General features: G+C 42.7%; 1 protein-coding gene across 1 annotated transcript in view; it reads right to left on the reverse strand.

Annotated features, from left to right (window-relative positions):
• Window positions 1-12500, reverse strand: part of fam184ab (family with sequence similarity 184 member Ab) — a 105374-nt gene that overhangs the window by 15884 nt on the left and 76990 nt on the right. The window contains exons 14-16 of the mRNA XM_061091859.1: window positions 10356-10568; window positions 5127-5280; window positions 2900-3027 (exon numbers count right to left, since the gene is read on the reverse strand). Of these exons, the coding sequence (XP_060947842.1) occupies window positions 2900-3027; window positions 5127-5280; window positions 10356-10568 (495 nt within the window). The remainder of the gene's footprint in view (window positions 1-2899; window positions 3028-5126; window positions 5281-10355; window positions 10569-12500) is intronic.

Raw genomic sequence — 12500 nt, forward strand, 5'->3', positions numbered from 1 at the left:
TCTCATCCCGTCGTCCTGTCGTCTCTTCTCACTCGCTCCATCAATTCTCTCTCTCTGAAATCAGCAGTGAAGACGTGCACCTCTTTTTTTCTGGGGTCTTTTTTTCCCAGACCCTTTCCCAGTTTCCATTTTTAGGTCGTTGAAAAATAAATCAGGTTTTCAAATATTTATCGAGTCGACGCATTAGAATGGTTCAAACTCAGGACTTTTATTCTTTATAAATGACATTAGTTGGTCAGTGTGTTTGATTGACAGTCTATAATATGTAGATCTATATAACAGCAGTTGTTTATAAAATACCATACACATGATCTTCATCATATTGTCTTTCCTTTTCTGGTCTTTACTTAATTACTTTTTAATTTATGGGCTGTCATCAAAGACTGAAAATAAAGACGTTAAATCTTCCATCTTGTGCCGAGTCACTGGTCTCATCCGTCAATCTTGAAGTTTTTTCATAGCATCAAATAACTTTTAACGACTTTAACGATGACATCATTGATTGATTGATTATCATTGATTATTATTTCCCCCAATTAATCAGCTTCCCTAAATCAGACGTCACATTTATCTCTAAAGCTTGTATCAATAAATAAGAAAAGCTAAAGGTGAAGTAGGTGACATTTTGATAAAACACTTTTATAGAAACAGAGCACATAGATGGACTCTGACGTGAGCACGAACACGAACCCCTCCCCCCCACTCCTTCATCAGCCTCTTCCTCCCGTCTGTTAAGTAATTGGAGGAATGAAAACATTATTTAACACAGCGTGACGACAATCTGCCGCCGAGCTCTTCCCCCCCGATGACTCAGCTCGGGGGAAGTTTCTGTGTGTGTGTCACTCTGCCTCCGATACGATAAACAAAGATCTCATACAAACACAAACACACAACGTCTCGGTTTGTGTGATTTCTACATTGCCGTTAATAAATCCTTTGATTGTTGAAGTTGAAGTCTTGATTAACCAGGTGGATTAGAGGCTGTGTGATGAAGTCTGTTGGATTCTTTAGAGTCACAAAGGGAGACAAACAACCTCAGAACGGGGGGGGGGGGGGTGTGAGAGGACAGGACTGATGACGCTACTTCTAAATTAGAACTGAACTGAATAGTGGTGTGTTCTGCCTAAGACACGCAACCGCCACGTTCCAGATTCTAATCCTTTGTTGTCCGCCCTCAAATTCCGTCTCTGACTCTCTCCTGCACCGAGTAAACAGAAAATTGTTCCAGACCGTAACGTCGGGAGAAAGTGTTTATTCAGCGCCAAAGCTAGAAATACTGCACCGGGGTTTTTTATAGCTCCGCAAAGCAAGTAGAGTTTCGGTCTCATATGAGGTCACCGTGACCTTTGACCCCTGGAATCTAATCAGTCGGTCCATGAGCCTGAGTGAATGTTGGAAAGTGGAAGCGAGAGACGGTTCAGCCTGATTGAACTGAAGCGGACTGAGGTACGAGCTCTACTGAGATCACTGTGGTTTATTCCCAATCAGAGAATATGTGACGATTAAACCAATAAGCCGCTGTCGTTCATGACTAATTAAAGCACTAATGTCCTCTGACGTGCGCACGCAGGACAAAGTGAAGGGACTAATGTCTCGTGGCTCCGTGTGAACGAACCTGCACGACACTAAAGGAGTCGACCGACACCTGAAGCTCGACTGACTCACGATGCCACGCACGGACGGGAAGCCATTTCAGTTTTTACAACATCCTCAGTGGGTCGTTCTGAGAGAGTGAACACATGCATCACTCTCAGTGATGCCGGTAACGCGCTACTTAGTAACGCGTTACTCTAATCTGACCCCTTTTTTCAGTAACGAGTAATCTAACGCGTTACTATTTCCAAACCAGTAATCAGATTAAAGTCACTCCTCCAAGTCACTGTGCGTTACTATTTTGTCTACTTTTTGTTACTTTTATGATCATCTTCCGTCACTCGCACTCCGTCACTCGCACACATCAACAACCCTTCACTTCCTCATTGCCCCCCGATCCCCAACACAACCAGCCAATGAGGGCCTGACATTCCCAACAACCCCATCTTATGGGTCCAAACAGTCACATGTCCCACCCCGACCCCTTCACTGACCCTCAGGATAGTACTTTTTCAAAGTAACTGTGGCAACACTGATCACTCTAATGTGACGGTGATCTGGACGTGTTCGGACAGATCCTCCCCTGCTGGTGGGTCTGTGCATAACTTCTAACTTCTTGTCCTTGCATGTTTATAATTTCATCAGTTAATCGGTTTCAACAGCTTTAGACAAATAGAAGCTTTACGATGAGCTCTTTTCATCATCGTGACCACGTCTCTGCAAACTGAAAAACACGAGCTAGAGCTGAGAATAGAAGAATCCGTTGTCCACTTCTCTCGGAAAGTGCAACGTTCTTCAACCACTTCTCCTGTCAGCTGTTGTGATGCCTGTCAGCGATGTGTGTGTGTGTGTGTGTGTGTGTGTGTGTTTGTTCAACTCGTCTGTGTCCTCAGAGGCAAACACTGGGAGAAATATCTCTGCTCTACACAAGCTGGTGGCCTGAGGTTTCCTGTCGCCGTGACAACTAAAGATGTGAGGGACGGATGCTGCAAAGAGAACCAGATGTTCTTCTCCTGCCAGAACATCTGAACATCTGCACGACAAGATGAAGAGAAGGAGGCCACTGGTGTCAGGGGTGATTAGGAAGATTTATATGGAAACAGGGAGACCTTTCGGGTAATGTAGGTGTCTGTGTGTGTGTGTGTGTGTGTGTGTCTGTCTGTTGACTAATATCACTTCAGCACTAATTCTGGCAGATTGTGAAACACCCTCTTTAGAAGTTAAGACTAATGCTGATATGTCTGTGGTAATTTAAAGACCTAAACCACTGGGAAAGTCCAGATTAAAACCAGTTTAATGTTCCTACCTGTGTCCGGTTGTTCTCCAGCGTCTTCTCCAGCTCGGCTTTGGCAGCGGCGGCCTCCTGCTGGTGGGTTTGTCTCAGGTGCTCGATGGCCGACGCGTGGATGTGGTTCAGCTCCGAGCGCAGAGAGGCTGACGGGGGGGAAACGGGAAATGGAAGCAAAAGGGCACAAATTGAACCTCGTTTCACTTTTTAAAGGAAATATCACAAACGGGTGGAAATACAGCTTTTTCTCAGAGTTTCCGATTTAGAGAAAAGCTTCGTCCGACCTTTTGTCCGCCAGCAGAAAAGGGCTCTTTAGCCGCAAAGGCATTTTTCTTATAGGAAAATAAAGTCTTTTTTAACTTTGCACATAAAGAAAAGTGCCTGCGCTGCCTTTACCCAAGTGGCCTTTTATCCTCACTTCAGCAGACACCTTTTACTGCAAACAGTCTGAGAGAGGGAGCAGTTATCACCTTCCTGCTCGAGTGCAATAACAGAAACGTAGCCGGAGAAAAGTGAGAGAGTCTCTCTGCTGCTCTCCAGTTATGAACATGGAGAATGAAATCACATAGAAACCACACAGGGAGAGGATGGTGAGGGTAAGAGAGAGAGAGAGAGCGAGAGAGAGAGAGGTAATGAAATGATGTCAGGATGTGGGGAGCGAGCGATGGATGGAAGCGGCTCTCCAGTGTCAGGGCTGGGACAGGAAGGTTAATGGAAGAGCATTTATCACAGAAGAGCCGGGTGATACTGACTCAGACACTTTGAAAGATATTCAGGTGAATGTTAAACTTTTAAAGTTCTAGTGATTTCCTCGTTTAACTGGACAAACACTTCCAAGCATCGATTTTTAAAGTTTACTTCTGTGCAAATCAAACATCCAATTATCTTTTATTTCACACTGTATTGACAAGAAAAAAGATGTTGAAGGCGAACAATAAAACCAAACGGAATAATATAACAGTTATTTATAGAAATGCTATTAAACTCCTCATCATGTCTAAGGGACTAATTCAGCATAAAACCATAATTCTAGTTTTCTGAATGGAATTTTTGTGGTAGTTAATATCCGTGACTTAACAATGAGATCTCGATATAACACTTTGCTTTAATTTCTCTCCTCTTAGGTCCATAATGTACTAAACACTTCAATTATGAACCAGAAAATCTGAATAAAGACAGAAATAACATGAAATGAAGGAAATCTCCCACTGGCCCCACAGAATTAAAATCTAAAGTTGTTTCCCAGATATGTTAGTTGTTAGAGCTGCGTATTAATGAGTAAAATCTAAAGTTTGAAACATCAGGAGCTCGTGAGGATGGTGTTGAACCATTTCTAAAGTCCATATTCACCCGGGTCGTGATGCAAGTGAAGCCAAATCCAAATTAAAAAAGGGCTACTGCAGAGATGAGGTTTCACTAAATGCAGAGGGACGTCAGATAGAATTCAGACTTGTGGATGAAGTTGATATTTTTCCCAAATTAAACTAAATAAAGTGTCTGTATGGGGTCTTTACAGATGAGTGTGTCACACCGCGGTGAGGTTTGTCTTGTCTTGGGTTTTTGTCTCGTAACTTCCTGTTTTATTTCGAAATTCTAACTCTCTTCTCGTTTCAGGTCACTTGCTCTTCCTCATGTGCTTATAGTCTGCGTCTCCCCTTTGTCTTGTGCCAAAGTGTTTCGTCCTTGTTCGTGCACCTAAGCCCTTTTCCACAGTCATTGTCGTGTTTTTGCCTAAGAATTTTTGCTACGCCACGTAAGTTGTTTTCTGTTTCCTCCTTGAGAGTGATTTTTCGTTCGTTAAAGTTTTCTAGTTTAGCTTCGTTTTGTGTGGTTTGTAATCTGTTTTTCTTCCTCCCTTTTGGAGCGATTTATGTTTAGAGAGATTTAGTTAGTTGATGAGCCTCCTGTTTAGGTGAGCCTTTTTCTTTTGTCCTGTTTCATAGTAGTTTGGTTTTCCTCCTTCGGGAGCGCTTTTGATTTCTTGCTCTTGCCTTTTGTTTGTCATCCTTCAGGAGCGATTTATGTTTTAAACCTTTTTCTTTTTCTAGTGTGTGTTTTGTATTTATTAGAGAGTTTCTTTCCCCCAGTTATTCTTGCCAGGTATTATATTAAGTGAGTTTTTTTCATAGCCCAATCGTTTGTCACTCTTCATAGAGGATCTGAATTCAATAAAGTGTGCTGGTGCGTGTAATCCTCTGCATCTGATTCCTCATTTCAGTCCAGGCCTGACCGAGTGCACACGTACCGAGCATGGCCTTGCCCTCGTCCTCCAGCTCGAAGCGCAGCGTCTGCAGCTCCTGCTCCGACTGCTGCTTCAGCGTCTCCAGGCTGTGGCGATGAGCTTCTCTGATGGACTGCAGCTCCGCGTGGTGATGGTGGCGGAGGCGCTCCTCCAAATCCTGGTGGAGGGGAAGAGAGGGGGAAGGAGCATAGAGAGGACAGGAGAGAGAGAGGGCCAGAGAGCGAAGAGAGGAGAAAGTAGGGTAGATGAAGAATGGAGCCAGACAGACAGAAAGCAGTGTGAGAGGAGAGGGAGATGCGGTGGGAGGAAAAGAAGCAAAGAGAAAAGGGATTGAAAAAGAGAGGCAGAGAAAGATAAGGAAGTGTTTTAGCCACAGTTTTAAAATCCTGAATATGAAAAGCTTCTCCTTCATCTACGAGGACGAAGGAGAGAAAACCGGAAGTTCAATTTACTGAGTCTGAAACAAAGTGATTCATCAGCTGAGGAGAAAATATAATAAATCATTTAAAGATTTTCAACAAAGTCATTTTCCAGAACGACCTCGACTGAAACTAAACTTCGCTGGAAATTATTTTCTAAGCGAGCTGCAATGTCAAATTATATTTAAATCATCCAAACAAAATTTGAAACAATATTACATTCTGCAGCAATGTTTTTGAGAAACTGAGTTTAAGAAAATGTTGAAGGCCGATCAAAACATTTCCATAAATCATTGTTCGGGTTTTAATTGATTCATGTTCAACCTCTACACACAAACACACACACGCACTAACACACACACACACACTTACACAAACATCACACAGCGATTCTTTTATTGCATTTGTGTGAACCACAAATTAAAACCTGGCGTTGTGTGTTTGCTAATTCCCACCACCCGACTAAATCAGATTTTTCAATTATCACCTCATTAGCAAACCGTAAAATAACCCAAGTTCTCAAATGTGCATGTTTTAATTCAGTTCAGGAGACTAACAGTTAATATATTCCATTTTCAAAAATGATGCATTAAATGAAGAAAATGTTTAATATCCGAGGGGGAAAACACAGCTGCTATTTCCGTCTCAGAATATTCAACAGGGCTCAGATCTCATTTCCATAATTACACAAAGAACTAACAGCGCACTTTTGTGGACGAGAAAATTGCCGCTCACGCTGAGTTTAACTTGTTTTTCTTCGCGGGGGAAAAATATTACGATGCCAATTTCGCCAAATTATAACTAGAAACCATCAAGAAGGGAGAAGAAGATGATAATAAAATGATATTCATAGAAGGTCGACGGGAACATCAGCGGCGTCTTAGTGCTCCGATATGCGACGCCTCTGGGAAACGATTCAGGGGAAGAAACCGAGCTGATGAATATTCAGATGAACGCGGCTCTGAGGGTCCGACTCCGTGTCTGACGTGACACTCACGCTGGTTTTATGATCACAAATTCAAAACAACAGAGTTAAAGATCATTTATGGAAAGATGGGAAAGGAGCGGAGGGATAATAATGTTGTTTGTCCATAAAGGTTCGGTCAGAGAATCAGAAAGTGGCTGCTGAGTTCTCTCTTATCCATTAGTATTGATCATTGGTCCTTTTGTACAGTGGGTCACTCAGAGAACTACACCTGCTATTCCTGAAATTAAAGGCAGAACATTATTTACTCCTTATCACAGTCGGTCCTATAATTACAAATTGACTGTAACGTTGCTCCATTCATGTCCACCTCCTCTTCCTCCTCTTCCTCCTCCTCGTCTTCCTCCTCTGTGCTGTTTTTGTGTGCAGACAGGCTTGTTCAATTTCCATTCCATTACCAGACAGTCAATATGTGTTACTTAGCTGGTGTGTGAATCTATTTCACTGAGCAAAAGGGTGTTGATGCTGATGAACACCAGCGAGGATTTAACACACACTCACACACACACACACACACACACACACACACACACACACATGAACTCAGACTGATCCCGACTTGGAGGCGTCTGAAAGTGATGCAGCTAAAAAGCAGGTCTGTGTTCAGACACTCGGCCGGCGGGTGATTTAAAACCCGACGGTCACGATAGAGACTTTACAACAGGTGTGACACCGGCTCCTCGAGCTGCTTTATGAATCATAATGATGTTTGGTTCATCAAGGAGGAAGAAGAGGAGGAAAGAATGGAGGGAGTTTCACTGAGCAGAGATAAATCTGAGTCTGCATCTGACTGTGAGAAATCGCTGCAAACCAAGTTTCCAAATATGATCAAAGAAAAAGTCCTGTTTTTATTGTTGGTTTTAAATCGCAGATCAGGAGCCAGATCCACAAAACTCAAAGATTAAAAAAGTCAAATTTAATTCTGAACTCTTTTTACTCACAAACTTATATTTATCAAAAGTCTTTGGAGTCAAAAATGCACTTGAATTTAAGAAAGTTTCAGAGAAGCTAGTGGGAGAAAGTGGAGATGTGTCGTCCTTCTTTATCGTCGGTCTGGGTGAATGTTGAATCTGAATAAAATCCACGTATCGTCTGAAGTGTAAATTTTATCACAGTAACAAAAAAGTTGCTCGAAGAAACTCGGAAAGAGTCGTAGAAATAAGAGGAGGAGAGAATCAATAGTCAATAGACACAACTTCTGTTTGCAGCTTTCTGTAGAAGCAAATCCAAAAGAACTAATGTGAACCCAATGTGTTTGTGTGTGTGTCTGTGTGTCTGTGTGTGTGTGTGTGTCTGTGTGTGTAGCAGGGATTTGTACCAACTTTATTACTCCCTGGATATCACTGTCTGTGAAGTGTGAACAGTTGACGCCACTGAGTGTGAATGTTCCTCTCTTCCACCCAAACACATAAAGCGCACATACACAAATCAGCTCTCTAATGCCTCCACTCTGGATAATTGAGTTTTTCTCTCTCTCCCTCCTCCTCCTCCTCCCCCCCGCTGACAGAAATAAACACCCGCTGCCATTAAATCGCCTCCGTCATGCTTTTAAAGACTTTATTTCTTCTGCCACACAGAAAGAAAAACCCTGAAACTGTGACACAAGACAGAAGACTCCGAGCGGGTAATGAAAACGTTGGTCGTTTTTTAACGGCGATGGCGAGCGAGTGTGAGTGTTTTGCATCCGGGGCGAGCAGGAGGCGAGGGGAGATAACGGCGAGGAGCATGTTTGTCAGAGTTTGTCACTGAGGTGATTCGTCTCCTGCACACAGACACACAACCGCTGCCAAAAAAAACACAAAATCCCCAGCACGGCGTTTCTGACCTCGAGCATTAATGCAATTACAGCGTCCGAGTCGGAGAATGGATTTTGGAAATGTGATGTACGGCCGATCCAAATCGACCTTGACTGTGAAAGTAGAAGGATTAGCGATGAGGAACGTTTTCCTTGGAACTTTGAGGAGCATGTGCACGTTGTGTTGGTGCATATTTCTGACAGGAAACAGAGGAAACGCCGAGCTGTCACTTCAGCGACAGGAAGCCGTCGGCTGTCAGACGACTCGCCCCCCCACCCGACCGAGTGACCTTGACTCTGACAAGACTCGAGTGGATTAAAATGACTTCTCCAGAGTCGCTTCTCCAACTGGCTCCTGAATCGTTGCTGTCTTAAAGAAATTAATATTGCATGTAATTACAGAAAGTAGCTGTTTGCTTTTCAAAAATATGGATCCTAGCAAACTTTATGACTTAATGGGGAGTTTAATGGGCTGAGGATTTCAGATTTTTCCAGTTGCTTGATTGGTTTGATGTCACTATTAAAAGTAGCAGCCATTGCTAACTTCATCTCAGCGGTTTGAACTATTGAATTACAAAACAGGAAACATAGAAATGAACCAACAACATATTTCTTATTGTATATATTGTTGTTTTGTTTGATGAACAGAGCACCAACTACACCACGGCAATTTCCAATATATACAAATGTACGTGGCAATAAAAATAATTCTGATTCTGAGAAGACAAAACAAACATGGATGCAAACAAAGGAAGGAAAATCATTTCAAAGGTTTTTGGTGATTTGGTGCGAAATCCTGAAAATAAACAACTATTTCTTCACATGTAGGGTTGCAAAGGGGCGGAAAGTTTCCAGGTAAATTTCCGGAAACTTTCCGGAAACTTTCCACGGGAATATTAAGCTCGGGAATTTTGGGAATTTTGAAAAAAAAACAACTATGCAAATTAAACGCTGAGCAATAAAAACATCATTCAAAACTCTATTGTAAAGATGTATGGAATGCAGCACACACTGCACGTTGAGTTTCAACCCTCCACTGTGCATTCTTCCATCACATGCACAGATAACTCCCAGCATCCTTCACTCTACAGCAGGGCTACTGAGGCCTGCTGTAGAGTGAAGGACTAGTCAGGTAAGTTTCCATGATATTACTGGGGAAAATATATTAGCATGCTGATTGAGGATTGTTCATCTGTTTATCTAGCCTATTTCCATTCATTTATCCATCAATTGTAAAATATGTTTACAGACGATTCCAATTGTTTGGCTAATTATTTATATCTCTGGCATTGCATTAGTGTTTTTTTACAAACTTTTTTCTCATCTTATTCTACAGAACAATGCCACGTGCACTCTCTCATGTGTGGAGACATTTCACCTCATCCAATGTAGAAGGAAAGGCTGTGTACATTAGCAAATACTGTGCAAAGACCTATGTTAAGAATGACACAACGATGCAGAAGCATAAAGTCAAGTGCCCAAAGTTTCCTCAGGGCTCAAATCAGCCTATGACAAAACAAAATGTTTATATTTATGTCTGTATATGACAAGGTAAATACAGTTAGTATAAATTACCCACAACATTTCCAGTTTATTCCCGTTTATTCCCATGGAAAGTTTCCAACTTTGAATATTCCCGGAATTTTGCAACCCTATTCACATGTGAACTCCCAGTGGTGTCTAATGGATCATATCTGTAATTTGACACTGTTCTACTGTTTGCATTTCACTTCTTACTTTACTTTTTCTATCTTTTATCTTTTATATCTTTTTATTTTATATATTGTTTTTTATGGTTTTTCTTATGTGTGTTGTATTTATTGTGTTTTTATGTTTCTATGTTCATTGTATGCACCAATAACCAGAGCCAATTCCAGGTAGGTGTAAACCTACTTGGCAATAAATACCTTCTGATTCTGATGAATGTAGGTCTGTGTGTGTGTGTGTGTTTGTGTGTGTGTGTGTGTGTGTGTGTGTGTGTGTGTGTGTGTGTGTGTGTGTGTCTGTGTCTGTGTGTGTTCCCCACCACCCACCTTCAGGTCACGCTTCCTGGTGCGCTCCTGGTCCTGCATGGAGCAGCAGTGCACCTCCTGCAGACGGTGCTGTCGCCTCTGGTGCTCCGTCTGCAGCTCGTCCAGCTGCATCCTCAGGTGCTCCCTCTCCTGGGTGAACTGGTGCTGCAGCTGCTGCAGCGACGACTGCGACTGGGACAGCTGCATCTCCAGGCTCTGCTTCAACAGGGAGATCTGAGGAGGAGGAGGGGGGGGGGGCAGAGGAGGTTAAATGTCACCGGACTCAAAGATGAGTGCGTGTGATCCTGAGGGGAACTAGGCACCGGGTCTAGAGATTAGCATGTTAGCAGGAGGACAGGAGTGGAGGAGGAGGAGGAGGAGGAGGAGGAGGAGGAGGAGGAGGAGGAGGAGGAGGAGGAGGAGGAGGAGGAGGAGAAGAATGAGGAGGAAGAAGAGGAGGAGGAGGAGGAGAAAGGAGTAGCAGGAGGAGGAGAAGAATGAGGAGGAAGAAGAGGAGGAGAAGGAGGAGGATGAGGATGAGGAGGAGGAGGAGGAGAAGAATGAGGAGGAAAAAGAGGAGGAGGAGGAGGAGGAGGAGGAGGAGGAGGAGGAGGAGGAGGAGGAGGAGGAGGAGGAGGAGGAGGAGGAGGAAGGAGTAGAAGGAGGAGGAAGAAGAAGAAGAGGAGGAGGAGGAGGAGGAGGAGGAGGAGGAGGAGGAGGTGTTGCTGTCTCCAGGGAGCAGCATGTTAGCAGGAGTACAGAAGTGAGAAATGAAGGAAGGAGCAGCAGGAGGAGGAGGAGGAGGAGGAGGAGGAGGAAGAAGAAGAAGAGGAGGAGGAGGAGGAGTTGCCGTCTCCAGGGAGCTTGATGTTTTGTGCAGCGCAGCAGAACAGCGGAGGGCAAACACAGGGGTGAGAGTCAATTAGGCTTAAAACAAATAAAGCCACATTAAGATGTTTGTTCCTCTTAAAGCTTCCAGCGAAAAACAGATTTCCACTTTTCCCAAATACATTTTTCTGCACCTCACTGCAGTGCATAATGAACTCTGGCTAATGCTGTAATGAAATGAAAACATTATCAGTACGATGCAGCACATTATTCTGTCTAGACAACTTAGGATAATGATAATTTGGAGTAATTGTAGAGATAAACAGAAACTGCCTCGTGCACACCTGATAGACGAGGATGCCCATGAATACATTTAGATTCACAACATCCATTAAGAAGCTTAATAACAAAGTATAACCATCATGATTCGTGCCCCAGAGGTCAAACATGCAAAGATAAAAATCCATATCAGCCACCAGTAGGGTTGCAAAGGGGAGGACAGTTTCCAGTAAATTTCCGGAAACTTTCCATGGGAAGTTTAGCTCGGGAATTTGGGGAATTTTGAAAAAAAAAAAAACGCAAATTAAACACTGAGCAATAACAACATCATTCAAAACTCTATTTTAAAGATGTATGGAACGTTGAGTTTCAACCCTCCACTGGTCATTCTTCCATCACATGCACAGATAACTCCCAGCATGCTTCACTCTACAGCAGGGCTACTGAGGCCTGCTGTAGAGTGAAGGACTAGTCAGGTAAGTTTCAATGATATTACTTTGGAAATAAATTAGCATGCTGATTGAGGATTGTTCATCTGTTCATCTAGCATATTTCCATTCATTTATCCATAAATTGTAAAATATTTTTACAGGCTATTCCAATTGTTTGGCTAACTATTAATATCTCTGGCATTGCATTAGTGTTTTTTTACAAACTTTTTTCTCATCTTATTCTACAGAACAATGCCACGTGCACTCTCTCATGTGTGGAGACATTTCACACGATCCAATGTAGAAGGAAAGGCTGTGTACGTTTGCAAATACTGTGCAAAGACCTATGTTAAGAATGACACAACGATGCAGAAGCATATAGTCAAGTGCCCAAAGTTTCCTCAGGACTCAAATCAGCCTATGACAAAACAAAATGTTTATATTTATGTCTGTATATGACAAGGTAAATACAGTTAGTATAAATTACCAACAACATTTCCAGTTTATTCCCGTTAATTCCCGTTAATTCCCATGGAAAGTTTCCAACTTTGAATATTCCAGGAATTTTGCAACCCTAGCCACCAGAGAAAATACTGAGAGGCATCTTGTTGCCGAGCAGAAGTGGAAT

This window comes from Limanda limanda, chromosome 18 (assembly GCF_963576545.1).
Source record: "Limanda limanda chromosome 18, fLimLim1.1, whole genome shotgun sequence".
Classification (NCBI taxonomy): domain Eukaryota; kingdom Metazoa; phylum Chordata; class Actinopteri; order Pleuronectiformes; family Pleuronectidae; genus Limanda; species Limanda limanda.